The sequence below is a fragment of the Dermacentor silvarum genome, chromosome 10 (genome assembly GCF_013339745.2).
Source record: "Dermacentor silvarum isolate Dsil-2018 chromosome 10, BIME_Dsil_1.4, whole genome shotgun sequence".
NCBI lineage: Eukaryota > Metazoa > Arthropoda > Arachnida > Ixodida > Ixodidae > Dermacentor > Dermacentor silvarum.
In genome coordinates, this window is record NC_051163.1 from 142,831,149 (window position 1) to 142,850,072 (window position 18,924).

Genomic DNA, 18,924 nt, shown 5'->3' on the forward strand with positions numbered 1-18,924 from the left:
ACATATCTAAGCGGCTGGACTGCTGTTTGAAGGTCAGAGAATTTTCTTGCAGGGGTGACGTCTTCCGTTATTCCTTTTTTGTAAGAACTGTTCGAGATTAACAGTTTGCCATCGAGCATACGTTCAATACTTGAATATGGATGTGTTTGTTGGGACCCACACACATCTGAGCTTATAAATAAATGAGGAAAAAATCCAGAATAGGGCAGTTAGATTTGTTCTTGGTAACTATAGCCGGCAGCTTAGCATGACAGAAAGCAAACATAAACTTAAATGGCAAGAGCAGAAGGATCGTAGAAGGCATCTCGGATTAAAACTTTTCCACAATATTTATTATTCTAACAGAGGCATAAACCACGAACAATATATCCAGGCACCACACTACATATCTAAGCGGCTGGACTGCTGTTTGAAGGTCAGAGAATTTTCTTGCAGGGGTGACGTCTTCCGTTATTCCTTTTTTGTAAGAACTGTTCGAGATTAACAGTTTGCCATCGAGCATACGTTCAATACTTGAATATGGATGTGTTTGTTGGGACCCACACACATCTGAGCTTATAAATAAATGAGGAAAAAATCCAGAATAGGGCAGTTAGATTTGTTCTTGGTAACTATAGCCGGCAGCTTAGCATGACAGAAAGCAAACATAAACTTAAATGGCAAGAGCAGAAGGATCGTAGAAGGCATCTCGGATTAAAACTTTTCCACAATATTTATTATTCTAACAGAGGCATAAACCACGAACAATATATCCAGGCACCACACTACATATCTAAGCGGCTGGACTGCTGTTTGAAGGTCAGAGAATTTTCTTGCAGGGGTGACGTCTTCCGTTATTCCTTTTTTGTAAGAACTGTTCGAGATTAACAGTTTGCCATCGAGCATACGTTCAATACTTGAATATGGATGTGTTTGTTGGGACCCACACACATCTGAGCTTATAAATAAATGAGGAAAAAATCCAGAATAGGGCAGTTAGATTTGTTCTTGGTAACTATAGCCGGCAGCTTAGCATGACAGAAAGCAAACATAAACTTAAATGGCAAGAGCAGAAGGATCGTAGAAGGCATCTCGGATTAAAACTTTTCCACAATATTTATTATTCTAACAGAGGCATAAACCACGAACAATATATCCAGGCACCACACTACATATCTAAGCGGCTGGACCGCTGTTTGAAGGTCAGAGAATTTTCTTGCAGGGGTGACGTCTTCCGTTATTCCTTTTTTGTAAGAACTGTTCGAGATTAACAGTTTGCCATCGAGCATACGTTCAATACTTGAATATGGATGTGTTTGTTGGGACCCACACACATCTGAGCTTATAAATAAATGAGGAAAAAATCCAGAATAGGGCAGTTAGATTTGTTCTTGGTAACTATAGCCGGCAGCTTAGCATGACAGAAAGCAAACATAAACTTAAATGGCAAGAGCAGAAGGATCGTAGAAGGCATCTCGGATTAAAACTTTTCCACAATATTTATTATTCTAACAGAGGAATAAACCACGAACAATATATCCAGGCACCACACTACATATCTATGCGGCTGGACCGCTGTTTGAAGGTCAGAGAATTTTCTTGCAGGGGTGACGTCTTCCGTTATTCCTTTTTTGTAAGAACTGTTCGAGATTAACAGTTTGCCATCGAGCATACGTTCAATACTTGAATATGGATGTGTTTGTTGGGACCCACACACATCTGAGCTTATAAATAAATGAGGAAAAATCCAGAATAGGGCAGTTAGATTTGTTCTTGGTAACTATAGCCGGCAGCTTAGCATGACAGAAAGCAAACATAAACTTAAATGGCAAGAGCTGAAGGATCGTAGAAGGCATCTCGGATTAAAACTTTTCCACAATATTTATTATTCTAACAGAGGCATAAACCACGAACAATATATCCAGGCACCACACTACATATCTAAGCGGCTGGACCGCTGTTTGAAGGTCAGAGAATTTTCTTGCAGGGGTGACGTCTTCCGTTATTCCTTTTTTGTAAGAACTGTTCGAGATTAACAGTTTGCCATCGAGCATACGTTCAATACTTGAATATGGATGTGTTTGTTGGGACCCACACACATCTGAGCTTATAAATAAATGAGGAAAAAATCCAGAATAGGGCAGTTAGATTTGTTCTTGGTAACTATAGCCGGCAGCTTAGCATGACAGAAAGCAAACATAAACTTAAATGGCAAGAGCTGAAGGATCGTAGAAGGCATCTCGGATTAAAACTTTTCCACAATATTTATTATTCTAACAGAGGCATAAACCACGAACAATATATCCAGGCACCACACTACATATCTAAGCGGCTGGACCGCTGTTTGAAGGTCAGAGAATTTTCTTGCAGGGGTGACGTCTTCCGTTATTCCTTTTTTGTAAGAACTGTTCGAGATTAACAGTTTGCCATCGAGCATACGTTCAATACTTGAATATGGATGTGTTTGTTGGGACCCACACACATCTGAGCTTATAAATAATGAGGAAAAAATCCAGAATAGGGCAGTTAGATTTGTTCTTGGTAACTATAGCCGGCAGCTTAGCATGACAGAAAGCAAACATAAACTTAAATGGCAAGAGCTGAAGGATCGTAGAAGGCATCTCGGATTAAAACTTTTCCACAATATTTATTATTCTAACAGAGGCATAAACCACGAACAATATATCCAGGCACCACACTACATATCTAAGCGGCTGGACCGCTGTTTGAAGGTCAGAGAATTTTCTTGCAGGGGTGACGTCTTCCGTTATTCCTTTTTTGTAAGAACTGTTCGAGATTAACAGTTTGCCATCGAGCATACGTTCAATACTTGAATATGGATGTGTTTGTTGGGACCCACACACATCTGAGCTTATAAATAAATGAGGAAAAAATCCAGAATAGGGCAGTTAGATTTGTTCTTGGTAACTATAGCCGGCAGCTTAGCATGACAGAAAGCAAACATAAACTTAAATGGCAAGAGCTGAAGGATCGTAGAAGGCATCTCGGATTAAAACTTTTCCACAATATTTATTATTCTAACAGAGGCATAAACCACGAACAATATATCCAGGCACCACACTACATATCTAAGCGGCTGGACCGCTGTTTGAAGGTCAGAGAATTTTCTTGCAGGGGTGACGTCTTCCGTTATTCCTTTTTTGTAAGAACTGTTCGAGATTAACAGTTTGCCATCGAGCATACGTTCAATACTTGAATATGGATGTGTTTGTTGGGACCCACACACATCTGAGCTTATAAATAATGAGGAAAAAATCCAGAATAGGGCAGTTAGATTTGTTCTTGGTAACTATAGCCGGCAGCTTAGCATGACAGAAAGCAAACATAAACTTAAATGGCAAGAGCTGAAGGATCGTAGAAGGCATCTCGGATTAAAACTTTTCCACAATATTTATTATTCTAACAGAGGCATAAACCACGAACAATATATCCAGGCACCACACTACATATCTAAGCGGCTGGACCGCTGTTTGAAGGTCAGAGAATTTTCTTGCAGGAGTGACGTCTTCCGTTATTCCTTTTTTGTAAGAACTGTTCGAGATTAACAGTTTGCCATCGAGCATACATTCAATACTTGAATATGGATGTGTTTGTTGGGACCCACACACATCTGAGCTTATAAATAAATGAGGAAAAAATCCAGAATAGGGCAGTTAGATTTGTTCTTGGTAACTATAGCCGGCAGCTTAGCATGACAGAAAGCAAACATAAACTTAAATGGCAAGAGCTGAAGGATCGTAGAAGGCATCTCGGATTAAAACTTTTCCACAATATTTATTATTCTAACAGAGGCATAAACCACGAACAATATATCCAGGCACCACACTACATATCTAAGCGGCTGGACCGCTGTTTGAAGGTCAGAGAATTTTCTTGCAGGGGTGACGTCTTCCGTTATTCCTTTTTTGTAAGAACTGTTCGAGATTAACAGTTTGCCATCGAGCATACGTTCAATACTTGAATATGGATGTGTTTGTTGGGACCCACACACATCTGAGCTTATAAATAAATGAGGAAAAATCCAGAATAGGTCAGTTAGATTTGTTCTTGGTAACTATAGCCGGCAGCTTAGCATGACAGAAAGCAAACATAAACTTAAATGGCAAGAGCTGAAGGATCGTAGAAGGCATCTCGGATTAAAACTTTTCCACAATATTTATTATTCTAACAGAGGCATAAACCACGAACAATATATCCAGGCACCACACTACATATCTAAGCGGCTGGACCGCTGTTTGAAGGTCAGAGAATTTTCTTGCAGGGGTGACGTCTTCCGTTATTCCTTTTTTGTAAGAACTGTTCGAGATTAACAGTTTGCCATCGAGCATACGTTCAATACTTGAATATGGATGTGTTTGTTGGGACCCACACACATCTGAGCTTATAAATAAATGAGGAAAAAATCCAGAATAGGGCAGTTAGATTTGTTCTTGGTAACTATAGCCGGCAGCTTAGCATGACAGAAAGCAAACATAAACTTAAATGGCAAGAGCTGAAGGATCGTAGAAGGCATCTCGGATTAAAACTTTTCCACAATATTTATTATTCTAACAGAGGCATAAACCACGAACAATATATCCAGGCACCACACTACATATCTAAGCGGCTGGACCGCTGTTTGAAGGTCAGAGAATTTTCTTGCAGGGGTGACGTCTTCCGTTATTCCTTTTTTGTAAGAACTGTTCGAGATTAACAGTTTGCCATCGAGCATACGTTCAATACTTGAATATGGATGTGTTTGTTGGGACCCACACACATCTGAGCTTATAAATAAATGAGGAAAAAATCCAGAATAGGGCAGTTAGATTTGTTCTTGGTAACTATAGCCGGCAGCTTAGCATGACAGAAAGCAAACATAAACTTAAATGGCAAGAGCTGAAGGATCGTAGAAGGCATCTCGGATTAAAACTTTTCCACAATATTTATTATTCTAACAGAGGCATAAACCACGAACAATATATCCAGGCACCACACTACATATCTAAGCGGCTGGACCGCTGTTTGAAGGTCAGAGAATTTTCTTGCAGGGGTGACGTCTTCCGTTATTCCTTTTTTGTAAGAACTGTTCGAGATTAACAGTTTGCCATCGAGCATACGTTCAATACTTGAATATGGATGTGTTTGTTGGGACCCACACACATCTGAGCTTATAAATAAATGAGGAAAAAATCCAGAATAGGGCAGTTAGATTTGTTCTTTGTAACTATAGCCGGCAGCTTAGCATGACAGAAAGCAAACATAAACTTAAATGGCAAGAGCTGAAGGATCGTAGAAGGCATCTCGGATTAAAACTTTTCCACAATATTTATTATTCTAACAGAGGCATAAACCACGAACAATATATCCAGGCACCACACTACATATCTAAGCGGCTGGACCGCTGTTTGAAGGTCAGAGAATTTTCTTGCAGGGGTGACGTCTTCCGTTATTCCTTTTTTGTAAGAACTGTTCGAGATTAACAGTTTGCCATCGAGCATACGTTCAATACTTGAATATGGATGTGTTTGTTGGGACCCACACACATCTGAGCTTATAAATAAATGAGGAAAAAATCCAGAATAGGGCAGTTAGATTTGTTCTTGGTAACTATAGCCGGCAGCTTAGCATGACAGAAAGCAAACATAAACTTAAATGGCAAGAGCTGAAGGATCGTAGAAGGCATCTCGGATTAAAACTTTTCCACAATATTTATTATTCTAACAGAGGCATAAACCACGAACAATATATCCAGGCACCACACTACATATCTATGCGGCTGGACCGCTGTTTGAAGGTCAGAGAATTTTCTTGCAGGGGTGACGTCTTCCGTTATTCCTTTTTTGTAAGAACTGTTCGAGATTAACAGTTTGCCATCGAGCATACGTTCAATACTTGAATATGGATGTGTTTGTTGGCACCCACACACATCTGAGCTTATAAATAAATGAGGAAAAAATCCAGAATAGGGCAGTTAGATTTGTTCTTGGTAACTATAGCCGGAAGCTTAGCATGACAGAAAGCAAACATCAACTTAAATGGCAAGAGCTGAAGGATCGTAGAAGGCATCTCGGATTAAAACTTTTCCACAATATTTATTAGTCTAACAGAGGCATAAACCACGAACAATATATCCAGGCACCACACTACATATCTAAGCGGCTGGACCGCTGTTTGAAGGTCAGAGAATTTTCTTGTAGGGGTGACGTCTTCCGTTATTCCTTTTTTGTAAGAACTGTTCGAGATTAACAGTTTGCCATCGAGCATACGTTCAATACTTGAATATGGATGTGTTTGTTGGGACCCACACACATCTGAGCTTATAAATAAATGAGGAAAAAATCCAGAATAGGGCAGTTAGATTTGTTCTTGGTAACTATAGCCGGCAGCTTAGCATGACAGAAAGCAAACATAAACTTAAATGGCAAGAGCTGAAGGATCGTAGAAGGCATCTCGGATTAAAACTTTTCCACAATATTTATTATTCTAACAGAGGCATAAACCACGAACAATATATCCAGGCACCACACTACATATCTAAGCGGCTGGACTGCTGTTTGAAGGTCAGAGAATTTTCTTGCAGGGGTTAGCATGACAGAAAGCAAACATAAACTTAAATGGCAAGAGCTGAAGAATCGTAATTGTATACATCAAATCAAATTATGCTTTTTTCCATGCATCGAAATAGTTTGTTCATGTACCTAGTTAAGTTTGTAACCTACCTGGTGTAATGCCCTACGCCCCGATGCAGGTAACTAATACAGTCGGCCCACTTATAACAATATTTAAGTGCCATGAAAATTCCATTGTTATAACCGATAATTGTTATAACCGGGTTGCATGAAAAAAAAAAAAAAATAGGGGGATGGCAGAGCCGCTGTGAGAAAGCTACTTTTTTAAATGACAGGGAGGCCCCTCCCCACCACCTTCCAGCTGCTGATAGTGTTGACTCGTGTAACTCCGCTCCCTGCATGCTCTGATGGCATGTAACAAGTCGTGGCTGTCGGCCTTCAAAAATGGCACTACTATAGTAAAACCTCGTAATTCGGATTTCACGGGACCGAAAAAGTGTCCGAATTAACCGAATGTCAAGAAAACAATAAGCAAATCCTTTCTATGTCAACCCACATTTATTAACTGAATTAATCAGCAGAATCCTGTTTTGCACAAAAGCAGTGCGGAAGCTGCAATTATTATCATCTCATGACTGATTACCGCTCGCAGCAGCGAAGGCCTCTTGACTTCTGTCCCAGCGCGGCTGTGGCGCGCGTCTTTATATCTGCGACACGCTTTCACTACGGGGCGCACATCCCGATTATTTTTTTCGCCAGTGTCGCCACGTCACTGCACATCGCGATGTAGATGGTGCTCTTTATCCTCAACAGCTTTGCAGCAAGCGAAAACGAAACTATGGTTTGCCGCAGCCGCGGCCGCTGTCCACGCGATCATGGACGAAGACCTTGCGATACAGTGGCTAGAATGGGGAAGTGTGATGAGCGGCACGCAGCGCCTTTTCCCAGTTCCACGCTAGGCACGGCGGGGGAAGAGAGAAAGGGAGGCGTTTACTTCGGCGGCAGCCGCCGTATCTTGAAAGCGATCTGCGATGTGGAAAAAGTGTGCGCCCGCGCAGGCTTATCTTCAAAGCGAACTGTAGACATGGTCAATATCTTGCGTTTCTTCGTCGAAGCACTCATTCTTGGAATGTCACACCAGGTACTGGATGCATGGACGCGTGTCGTTTCGCACAAGTGCGAGGCGTCGGAAACGAAGAGCGAGTAACACGACGGTGTCGTAGCGTCGTATAGTCTCACCTAGTGTCATGTTAGTGAAGTGAAGCGCAGAGACTTGCGCAGTAACCAAAGAGTCACGCTGTCAGCGCGTTGGAAAAAAAAAAGTTTTTTTTTTTCCTTCGGCAACGTGAATAGGAAAAGGAGAGTGCCGGATTGGCAGGCTTGGCAAGCTGCAGCAAGTGGCGGGATCAGGTTTGAATGAAGGGAGGGGGAAAGGTCCTGCCCGCAGCGGCAAGATCGCCGGGTCGAGGGATGCAGGCCCACCTCACGTACGCTCGCACACGTGCGCTTGCTCTCGCCTCGCAGGCGCCGTGAATTCGAGTGCGCCAAGCACGCCGCCGCCGTTTCGCGTTCCGTTGCGGCGGAGAAGATGCTTCCGGTTGCTGCTTGCGCAAAAATGACAAAATTTGGGGGGAAATCTCTAGGTTGTCGGCGGGGAAAATTCGTTATTTCGAGGGGGTCTCCTGCTGCCACTTCGTTACGTACAGGTCTCAAATAGCTGTGCTTCTATGGAGTAACGGCGGGGAACAGAAAAACTTCGTTATATCCAGGAATTCGTTATATGGAGGTTTGTTATAAGCAGGTTTAACTGTACAGTGGAATCTCGATGATACGATCACGGCTAATACGAATTTCTGGATAATACGAATTTTTCTGTGGTCCCGGCCGAGCCCCATTACTTTGCAATGTGCTAGAGAACAGTTGTTACGAATCGATTTTTGACCCGTCTCGGATGATACGAATAAATGCCGCCCCACTGATGGCCGCGAAAGAGAACAGCGCGCAGTCACGCGCTTTCTCCCTGTCTCTGTTGGTATGGAGGTGCGGACGCGGCGCCAGACAGCGCCGAGCCCGCGACTGGGCGCGAGGAGTTTGAAGCGGTGGCGCTTTTGTTGCTTTTCCTTTTGTGCTTTTCCCTACGCAGGCGTAGGGAAACGAGCGAAGGTTCTTGCGGTCTATCGCTTCAACGGAAACTAAGCAGCGTAAGCACAGCGCATGCAAAGGTCAGAGCTGTGTGGAGATCGCTTTCAAGATACAGTGCGCGCGATAACACCGACAGCCGGTACAGGCGCAAAGTACAAGAACGCATTTGTTGCCAGATTAGAAGCCCCCCCCTCTCTCCCTCCCGCGCTGCCTTTCCGCTTTGCTCCTTTCGCGTGGGAGATTGCGTCGCCAGTTAGCCTTGCGCCCCGTTGCAAGATACCAGTTACACAGTGCAAGATACGCATTTGGTGCCAGCAGCACAGCGTCGCCCCCCCTCCCTCCCTCCCTCCCTCCCTCCCTCCCTCCCTCCCATACCCCCATGGCCTCTCGCGCGATGGAAGTCGCGTTTGCTCTCGGCTGTGCGATCGCTCTCCGTGAAGGCGCGGCGACGATTTTATCGCCCTTGGACTCATGCTCCACGTCTCCCATAGCCCTCGTTAATCTCCTCTCCCATCATTGGGGGCACCTCGTTGAGAAGCGTGCTTGCTACCGCCCTTGTTGGCGAGATTTTCCTGCAGAAGCTGGATTATAACCGGTATTTCGTCTCACGCGGCTGCACTCTAAGTGGTATGCGTATACATGGAGTTCTATTGGAGGGTGAACGGGAGTCGGAAAAGGCCGCGTTGTAGCCAGTTCTGCAATATAAACGGTTACGTTATAAGTGGTCTATACTGTAAATGCTCTTTACATGCGTGTGCCTGAGTGAGTTCACCTCTGACTCTTTAATTTAGCTAGTTTTAATTGTGTTTCAATGATACGAATTTCGGCTAATACGAATATTTTTCGTAACCCCGTGAGATTCGTATCATCGAGATTCCACTGTATATCTATATAACCACACAAAAGGAAGGAAGAAGGAAGACACACAAAACATATCAACCCTGCAAGTTAAGCTGACACAGGCGGCTAACATGACAAACATTCAGTTGTTAGCGCTGTGTCCCATCTGTTTTTTTTGCCATCTGTGTGTTTCTGCGCTCCTGTGTAAATAATGCCATACTAACTAGCCCACCAGTCTGTCCTTTTGAATCCGCAATGCTCCCCGACCATGATTACCCTGAAAAGATGAGCGACTCGCGGCTAGTGTTATACATGACAGGGTACGTTGCACGCAAAACAATCCTGAAATCTGTGTGCAAGGAATGCTTTGAAGAGCTCCTTGCCTCCGCCGACGAAGCCAACGAATAGGTGGCGATGTTCACCAATTTCTGCGACAGTGGGGGCCTCATTTACCCTTCGGAGAAGCTCTTCTCATTTGTATAGCCGCCCTTGAAGTCACTTTTTTCAATGTGGTTCAGTTACAGTGAGCTGCATAGTGACAGCTAGGAAGAGCTTGTCTACTATCTGCACAAAAATGACATCATATTGGGCTGTGCACCGCATGGCCCCAGCCTTACCAACCAGGTTACAAATTTCTTTTTGGTCACCCGTATGCACTTCTACACGAAGGCACTCAACAAAGCGCGAGAGCGTCTTCCTGTGAAAAGAAGAAGCACCCAGCAGAAGCTCAGGGGCGTCACTTTGCAGAGAATAACCTAAGGCTGACAACATTCTGTTTGAACTGCTTGTAAACAATTTAAACAATCTATTTTTCTCATAAAAAAAAAGCACCAGCTCAGGTGTGTCATGCACATAGCAAAACATCATCGATGACTGAGAATGGTTTGTTTTAAAGGGATTGTGAGCCACTCTTCAAAAATGGGTTGTTTGCATAAACAGTGTGTCAAAAATAAAATGTTTGCTTCCGAGTTACCATAGGAAATTTTTTTGCTTCGCATTCGATAAGGCGTCAGCGAGAGTAAATTGCCTAAAGTAAGCTACATTCCTACCAACAATGCGCGCTCTATCGGGTTGTTACCTTGGCGCCTTTCAATTCCTAAAGGGCCAGCATAGCTACTTTATCGCCATTTGCCACCATGCACGGGCGAGAATATATATTACGAAGCTTTCTTTTTTGTTATTGTATGTTGGGCTGCGTGCACGGATGATCGCATTCCACGCAATGCCCTCGCACTACCGCTTTAAGGTAAAGTAAGGTTTGCACGCTGCTAGATTCAGGCACAGAAACATGAGGAAATACTTCCAATAAATGAATTCACAGCAAAGATAAGCATACATCATGTGTACGAACTGCTCGAGTGCGCGACGGTACGCGCCGGGCCAGCAGCGGACTTTCAGCATGCCGCGAAATGGCAGGCTTCCTGCAATTTTTGTTCACTGCATGCCACTAAACAAGTAGTTATGTCTGCGCTGTAGTTGCGGCCTCAACGTGCTGGCTTGAGGTCAAAGATGAGCACATTTAGCTCTCAAACCTGTGCTGCTCGTAGTGGGGTAGTGAAGTTATCCAGCGTGCTCGACGCTTCGCTGCATGAGGCCTTGAAGGAAAACTGTAGAATCTGATGTTGGGATTCAGGCCTTGCTCGTGGCAGCCCACGACGCAGCAGCGACAGTGACGCTTTTTCAAGGCTGAGCTAGGTCTTTCGGTCGGCTTCCAGCATTACATCCCACGGCATTTGGAGCGTCTGTTTTCATAAAACTAAGCTACGACCAGCTCGCAGCGTGATCTGTGACAAGCGACGAGCCTTTTTGCACTCGCAACAGGGCAGAAAAAAATGTGAATCGACGTAAAATTCAGGCTAGAAACGTGCTTCGCCCCAGCCAGGGCTCACTACTACCCAACCTGGTACTACCCAGCCAACGTTTCTTGCCGTCACCAGGCGCCGCTACTATACCTCAAACTTCAGCGCAAGAGGCCTATCGATGCGACCATGGATGGCAACTATGCAGTCATGAAGGCACGCGGCCAATGCGGTGCTATGCGCAAGAATAAAGGCTTCATAGGCACGAAGCGCTTTGGTGTTGCTGTCATTCCAGTACGATTTTCACTGATGACTATGGCGATGCGAACTCCGTCGCTTCGTTTCGATGGACGCTTACGCCGTTTTGGTTCTATTGCATTGCACATTCACACACACTTGTGGAGCTCCGCCAGCCCAGTGCTATCAGCACTATCAACGCAGTTGGCGCGGTCGATTCGTGTTTCGAAGGGTGGCGTGGCGTAGAGCTAGGGGCGTAGCTCATACGTGTTCGGAGGGGTGGACGGCCAATGGGAGAGAGGCGCGCGAGACTGGCGATGCGGGGATGGCTGGAAAACAGTGCGCGGCGGCATGCAGTGGCTCGAATTTCTTTTTTTTTCTTTTCAAGGATTTTGAATTCCATTTCCTCTCCGCACGGACACCCAGTAGCCAGATTTCGTCGTTATAACCGATAATGTGGCAGGGGGGCATTGTAGTAAGTGGGCTAGTGAAAGCTCGATGATACGAATCTCACGGGGTCACGAAAAATATTCGTATTAGTCGAAATTCGTATCATCGAAACACAATAAAAAACTACAGTCGAATCTCGATAATTCGAATTCGAAGGGGCCCGAAAATTTGTTCGAATTAAAAGGACGTATTTTTGAAGTATTCGTGCACCATATCACGATGCACGAACGGTGTGAGTCGTGAAATATCGCGGCGCGCAAGCGCATAGCAAGCGCGGGCCACGAAACTGCCCACGCCGGCTAACGGTCGCTGCCCGATAACAGCAGAAAACGAAGCTTCAGGGAGCGGGCGGCACCGGCACACGGGTGCGCGCGGAGACCGTCGAAGGTGAGGGAGGAGGGCGGCAGGGAAGCGGATTTGGCTGCGTCAACTCCGCCGCTTCGTTGGCTCCCCTCGCCCTCCCTCTCAACTCCCTCGTAGCTCTCTCACCTTCGACTCCGTGCGCGCCCGCCGCCATGCTGGCGCCAGCTTATTTTAGCCGCTCCCTGAAGTTTCGTTTTCTGCCGTTATCGGGAAGCGAGCGTTTGCGGGCATGAGCCGTTTCATTGGCCCGACTGCGCCTCTGCCGCTGCTTCCCTCTGCGCTGCTGCCGCAGTGTGCAAGGTCAACATGTGACTAGAAAATAGAGGAGAAGGGTTTACTGCCATTTTATCCGCGTGGCTGAGACGTCGGCACTAGTGTGCGCAAGAATACGGTTGTCTAGAACACTCCAGTCGGCACGTGCATGCTTGTTCCGGCGCGATGCAGAAACGGCGACCTTGCAATTTGAGAGAGGGGGAAATTTTCGCCGCGGGTTCTTTTTTTTTCTCCGTTCCTTCGCGCGCGGCATTGAGGGGTCTCTCCTGAGCTTTTGCTCTATGGCGGTGTCGGAGCAATGCCGGTCGGAGGCACCGCCGCGTGATTTGGCGCGCTGCTAAGAGCATTGTCGGTGCGCGGTATGTTCGAAATAAGCGTGTTCGAATTAACAAGATTCGACTGTAGCTAAATTAATGAGTCAGAGGTGAACTCACTCGGGCACATGTACGTAAAAAGCATTTATTTCTTGAAGAAAAAGTCTCTAATGTCCTTCTATCTCGGTAGACAATCCTATCTCGGTAGACATAGCTCGCTGTGAGTAGGTAAAATGGCGCAAACACAAAGAACGCGGCCCGAAGCACAGCAGCCACTCCGTCCGATGCGCGGCCGCCGAAAAGGAGGAAAAGTACAAAAGCGCCACTGCTTCAAACTCTTCGCGCCCAGTCGCGGAGTCCGCGCTGTCCGGCGCCGCGTCCGCGCCTCCGCACCAAAAGATGACGGGAGAAAGCGCGTGACTGCGCGCTGTTCTCTTTCGCGGCCGTCAGTGGGGTGGCGTTTATTCGTATCAACCGATGCAGGCCGAAAATCGATTCGTAACAACTGTTCTCTAGCACGTTGCAAAGTATTGGGGCTCGGCCGGGACCACAGAAAAATTCGTATCATCCGGAAATTCGTATTAGCCGTGATCGTAACATCGAGCTTTTACTGTATTTCACTATAGAAAACATAAAAAAGTTGATGGTGCAGCAGCTTCTCATTGTTATAGCCGATATATTGTTAGAACCCGTATCTTTATAAGTGGGTTCGCCTGTAAAAAAAATAATAATAAATAAATAAATAAATATAACTATTGATGTAATCTTGGCAAAGCTGCAGGGCTGGTAAACTAACTCATTTACACTGCACCTAAGCAGACGATGCATGCACCTTGTGGCGAGAGGTAGTGAAGTAGATATGGCGAAAGTCCCAGAACCCGTCCCAGGCCGACTCCAGATCTCTCGGTTGCGCCTAGGCACCCAGTATCACTCGCTCAACATTTCTACACAGTTGGCCTTTAATACACTATGTTGCTGGGCTAATTGGCTCACGTATGTGTAGAATGATAGGGTAGCTTCAATGCTCAGCTTAGATTTAATATCATCGATGTAGCACATTAGGGTAACCGAAAAGGCTGCAGCAGAAGCTGTTTTCTGGCGGAGTTGGAGCCACCCAAAAGCAGCAACCAACCCAGCTCAAGGACTGCAACACAGATCTTGTCCAAGAGCAACTGCAGCAAATGACTCGGCCGATGAATTCATTCTGGGCCAAGCTGCAGGGATTTGCTGCCAAACATAACAATGACCCGTCCCTTGTCTGTGTCCGACCCACAAAGGGCCCCTTCACCAGGCCACAAAGTTTTTACGTGCCCTCTAGGGAGCGTTCTACCGCAAGAATTTTTCAAATTGATTCATTAGTGGTTCATTAGTGGTTCAAGCCATGATTTCAGGAGGCGAGCGTCATCGCCCACAAGGACACTCTATCAACTTGCCCCGTCTAGCCTGCACAAGTGAAATTCCTTCGCTGTGTTCTGCAATGCCAGAACCGAACAATGGCGTGACACATAGGTACGTCACGAGCCCAGCCTCCTCTGTTTTTTATTCTCGCTTTCTTGCTGTGCGGTACACTTCCGGTGACAGCCTCGAGCGCGCAACTGTTGTGTTTGTCTTGTATTGTGCAGTGCACGATTTTGCGCGCTGTGCACGAGAGCACCCTGCACACGTGAACAGCGGTATAAGTCAGTGTTGCATGAAAACTGAGGCAGACGCAAGCAGATCACAAAGCATGATCGCGCGCTGGAACATGGTAGAAAATGACACAGTTTCGTTGTCAGCGCGCGTGACTGCACGATGTGGGAACAAGCAGACAAAACAGAAGTACATCTCTCTTGGTGTGAAAACAAAAACACGCAGACATTCGGCTTATGCGTTTTATTATTTCTCTAAACTTTTATTCGTGTATTGAAGCAACAGTTTACACAAATGTTGCCTCGAATAATTCTCAAAGTGTCACGTGTCAATACGAGCGATGTCCCAGCATATACACGTACGTCATCCCCCCGTCTCGGAGGGCAAACGGTGTTCGGTTTGAAATTCAAGCTCTTCCCGCTGCACACAGCAATGTGCAGACTTAGCAGACACGATCGTTGGCGCGCACTTGTCAGCTCAAAATGGCCAGAACTGGCGAGGGGCTCGGGACTGACAATCGCCCAAAACGTGTTGCGAGATGTTGGTGGAAATGACTGTGATTTATAGCGATAGAATCGAGCATGCTGTTCGTGATTTAAGTAGAAATTATAAACTGTCACAGAAAGTCGGCAAAAAACGGTAAGTGGCAAGAACTGGCAGTGAAGCCTTTGTACTTGAGATCTAGTACGTGAGATTACAGCACGTGAGTTGGCTGTACCTCATACTCGTTTGAAATTGCAGCTCTTATATTATTAGGTGCTTGTGTTTTTTTCTATAGGTATTATGAAGTAAAAGAAAAGTGCATGCTAACAAGTGGTGCTGCCTTTGTGAAAAAGTTGGTACTCTGTGCGATGCCATGTGGGTGCCAGCAGAGCAATATAAATAATGCCTGGTGCATGCATGGTCTCCGAGATTGGTTTCTGTCACTTAGAGGTGACTGGGACCCTTCAGAAAACCGCAGGAACTGATAAACAAAATATTACTTTCCTATAGCTAGGGCCACACTTGTCTTCTCGCCACCAATGCTGGTGTATAATCGGTATTGTGCTCACCTATCACTGTTTCCAGCATGTTTTTTGAGCACGACTACATTCTCAATGCAGATCGGAAAATTCCTATAAAAAATATTCCACAATGTATTTCGTGTTACCACTGTACGCTTGGACAGTCAGGTTGGTAGAAGAAGCTTTTGCGCTAAAAAACGGGTACCATAAAAATTGGTTGTCAGTCCCCTTAAGTTTAAAAAAATCAAAATGCTAGCCCCATTTACTGCTCTTTTGACATAAGCATTGCTCTATTTGGCCAATGCATTTTTTACCACACGACAAAGGTATTTCATAGACCGCGTCCACCTGACAAGTGACGGGTTTCAGTTCCTCTGTGTGTCATCGTTTTGTGCCTTTTACCTAAAATGCAAAAGCAACATGCCTAAATTTCCATCCTAACAGTTCACAGGTTGGAAACAACTAACACAACTAACAGTACACAGGTTCTTCTGAAGCGTTTTATAGTCATGGCATTTAAGCAGGAAATCTATCTCGGCGATTTCTGTCAATTATTTGGTACACTCTAGCCTATGCTTTAAAAGTCGGTGCTATGCAAGTTATGTTTTGACGTAATAGTTCAGCGGAAACCCGCTAGGTGGAGAGAAGTAATTAAAGGGAAAATGAGACATCCACCCAAATGTAGCAATTGCTACAAAGGAAACCCATAAGGGTTCCTCGAAAGAAAGCCTCGCAGTTGAAGAAAAATTCGTCCTGGTCCGGGACTCGAACCCGGGACCACCGCCTTTCCGGGGAAGCCGCTCTACCATCTGAGCTAACCAGGCGGCTAGCAGATGGCAGGGCGAAGTCGAATTTCTCAACAACTCGAAACAAAGGCAAGTTTTTCCCTTTAACAAGTTATGTTTTATGCACTATGCTAGACGATCGTGAATCAACAACGAGCCGAAACAGCTCATTCCACAGTGAACTGCAATGAATGACAAGGATCCACTCATGAAGCAGCCACAACAGATTTCTGCAGGTGCACAATACAGTAAAATTCAGAGCAAGTGCCCCCACCCGTGGAAGAGCCCCCTCCCCCCCAACACTGGCCTGCCACGTCCAGTCCATGAAAAAAAAATGGCAAATTCGGCAAATCGCACTAGTGCGCATCGGGGTGCCCCGATGAGCCATTTCATCGAATCATGGCCCCACCCGGGTGCCCCAGTGCGTGCACGTGCGCATCAGGGTGAACTGCGGCTGGCAGTCTGTAGTTCACGGACCGCCGGCCGACGACGGGATCTGCCTCTCACATGGCACAGAGGATTTCCCTGCGGCACAGCGACGTGACCACTCGGTGACAGAGGAGTGGTCACGGCTACGCTCTGGCGTCCCCGGCAGCTTCACCGCTGCTAATCACTCGCCACCGATATCGTCGCTAGGCCTTTTCCAGTTCACTTCGAATCTAGCAGACGGCGCTTTAGAACGAACCACCGACGCTCCCAAGCAGCAATGTTTTGTTACCGTCGTTGCCGCTTTACCCTCTCCTTGCAATAATTTCACACGATGAAGAAAACATGCTCATATTTGCAGCGCCACCAACTGCGATGCGAGCACGGCCAAGCCGCGGTTCGCTGTCCACCATCGGTAGCCATGCACTACAGTTGAGCTTGACTTGTATTAGAACTCTCATTAGTGCTAAACATTTCACCTTGGACATGGTTTTTATTAAAGCGAACATTACGCGTCACTTTACTCTAGCAGACATAATTTTGCCTGGAATAGAAGCTGCATAACCAATGTTCGTTTCGCCGGTCGTGGCGACGCGTCGGTGCAGCCTGGATGCGCTCTTTCTGTAGTTCTTTCGGTGGTTTTGAGAGTGATAAACACCACTAACAAATCTTTGGCTTAATAAAGTTCATGTTCAATAAAAATATATTGCCATTCCCACTGCGCTTTTTTTTGGCGGGAAAACTTTGTCGTTGCCATCTTGAATTTAGGTGCCCCCCTAACTTTGCCTGTAATTTCGACTTGCTTGAGGGGGGCACTTGCTTGGAATTTTACGGTATGCTCAGAAATAACTTTTGACAGATAGCAGAGTGCATTTTTGCGAGGTCACATAGCATACATTTCTCCATGATGTTCCACTACAGAGCATGAGGCATTTTGTGCAAGTTCACAAATGTGTCCATAATTTTGAGGGATCGTCATTACATTGGCACCGTAATCTTGGGACATGTACATACTATACTCACGGAATGAAGTAGGTCAATTTAGGCCCAACTACAATATGCATACTTTTGCTTGCGCGACTGCAGAAGTTGTGGCTCTTATACCTAAATCACAGTTGATGCTACCTTTAGTGACCAGATGCGTGATGGTGTCACACCCACTTTCAAATAACGGGTGTTCTAGATTAAAATTCCGTTCCACGAGTATATAGTACAGCGCCAATGATTTGCTCTCAACTCACCTGAGCAGGCGTATCTCACGGTTGCTCAGCACCACCTGGCGCTGCGTATGCCGGGCAGCATCCAAGCGCCGGCGCAGGTCGTCCACCTCGTGGTCTAGCTTGCGCTGCTTCTTGCGCTGCTTTACCTCGTCGGGGCTGATGTGTGCCAAGGCCTGCTCCTCGCAGAGGGCCCACAGGAGGGGCTCCGACTCGGGTCGCAGGGCTCCCCGCAGGGCTCCGTACACCCCGGGAAGCAGGCAGAACACATCAAAGGCCGCATGGAACACCATGTCCTCGCTCAGGGGTCGTCGGCTCCAGAACTTCTGGTCCCGCCGGTACAGGCTCTTCACCTGGACATGCCTTATGTTTCATGCCTCGCCTGCACTGCTTCTTAGAATCGAAAGAGTGATGAAGAGTTCGTGGAATGGCTACTGCAAACACACAATGTTCATATTCACTCATGGGCTACACTGCTGCATGATATGAAAAGTCATGCTAATCAGGCATGACCTGGCTATGTTACGAGATGCTATGCTGCTGGGTTAGGAAAAAAAAAAAAACACAGTGCAGGGAGAGCGCCTCGTTGGTTTGGACGTAGTAAATACCAACTAGCCCAATAACAAACTCTCGCGAGTTGTGCGGCATTGCCACATTTTGTGGCAATGTGCGCTTTATTGCGGTAACTAGTTGTATCCATATCAGCTGGTATAAGTAAGCTGGCAGTGGCATAAACATCATATTTCTGTGCATTTTCTCTTTTAAAGATAAGAGTCGTGCAATACCAGAATGTTTCTAGCATGCATCAAAGCATCACACAATGTCACCACTGCCGCCAGATACTACGTTGTGGAAGCTCACATATCAAGCTTCCACAAAAAACACAAGATTAATGGT

At 45.9% G+C, this 18,924-nt stretch overlaps 1 protein-coding gene across 1 annotated transcript in view; it reads right to left on the reverse strand.

Annotated features, from left to right (window-relative positions):
* Window positions 1-18,924, reverse strand: part of LOC119431023 (egalitarian protein homolog) — a 327,683-nt gene that overhangs the window by 41,045 nt on the left and 267,714 nt on the right. The window contains exon 8 of the mRNA XM_037698491.2: window positions 18,052-18,380. Coding sequence (XP_037554419.1) covers window positions 18,052-18,380 — 329 coding nt within the window. The remainder of the gene's footprint in view (window positions 1-18,051; window positions 18,381-18,924) is intronic.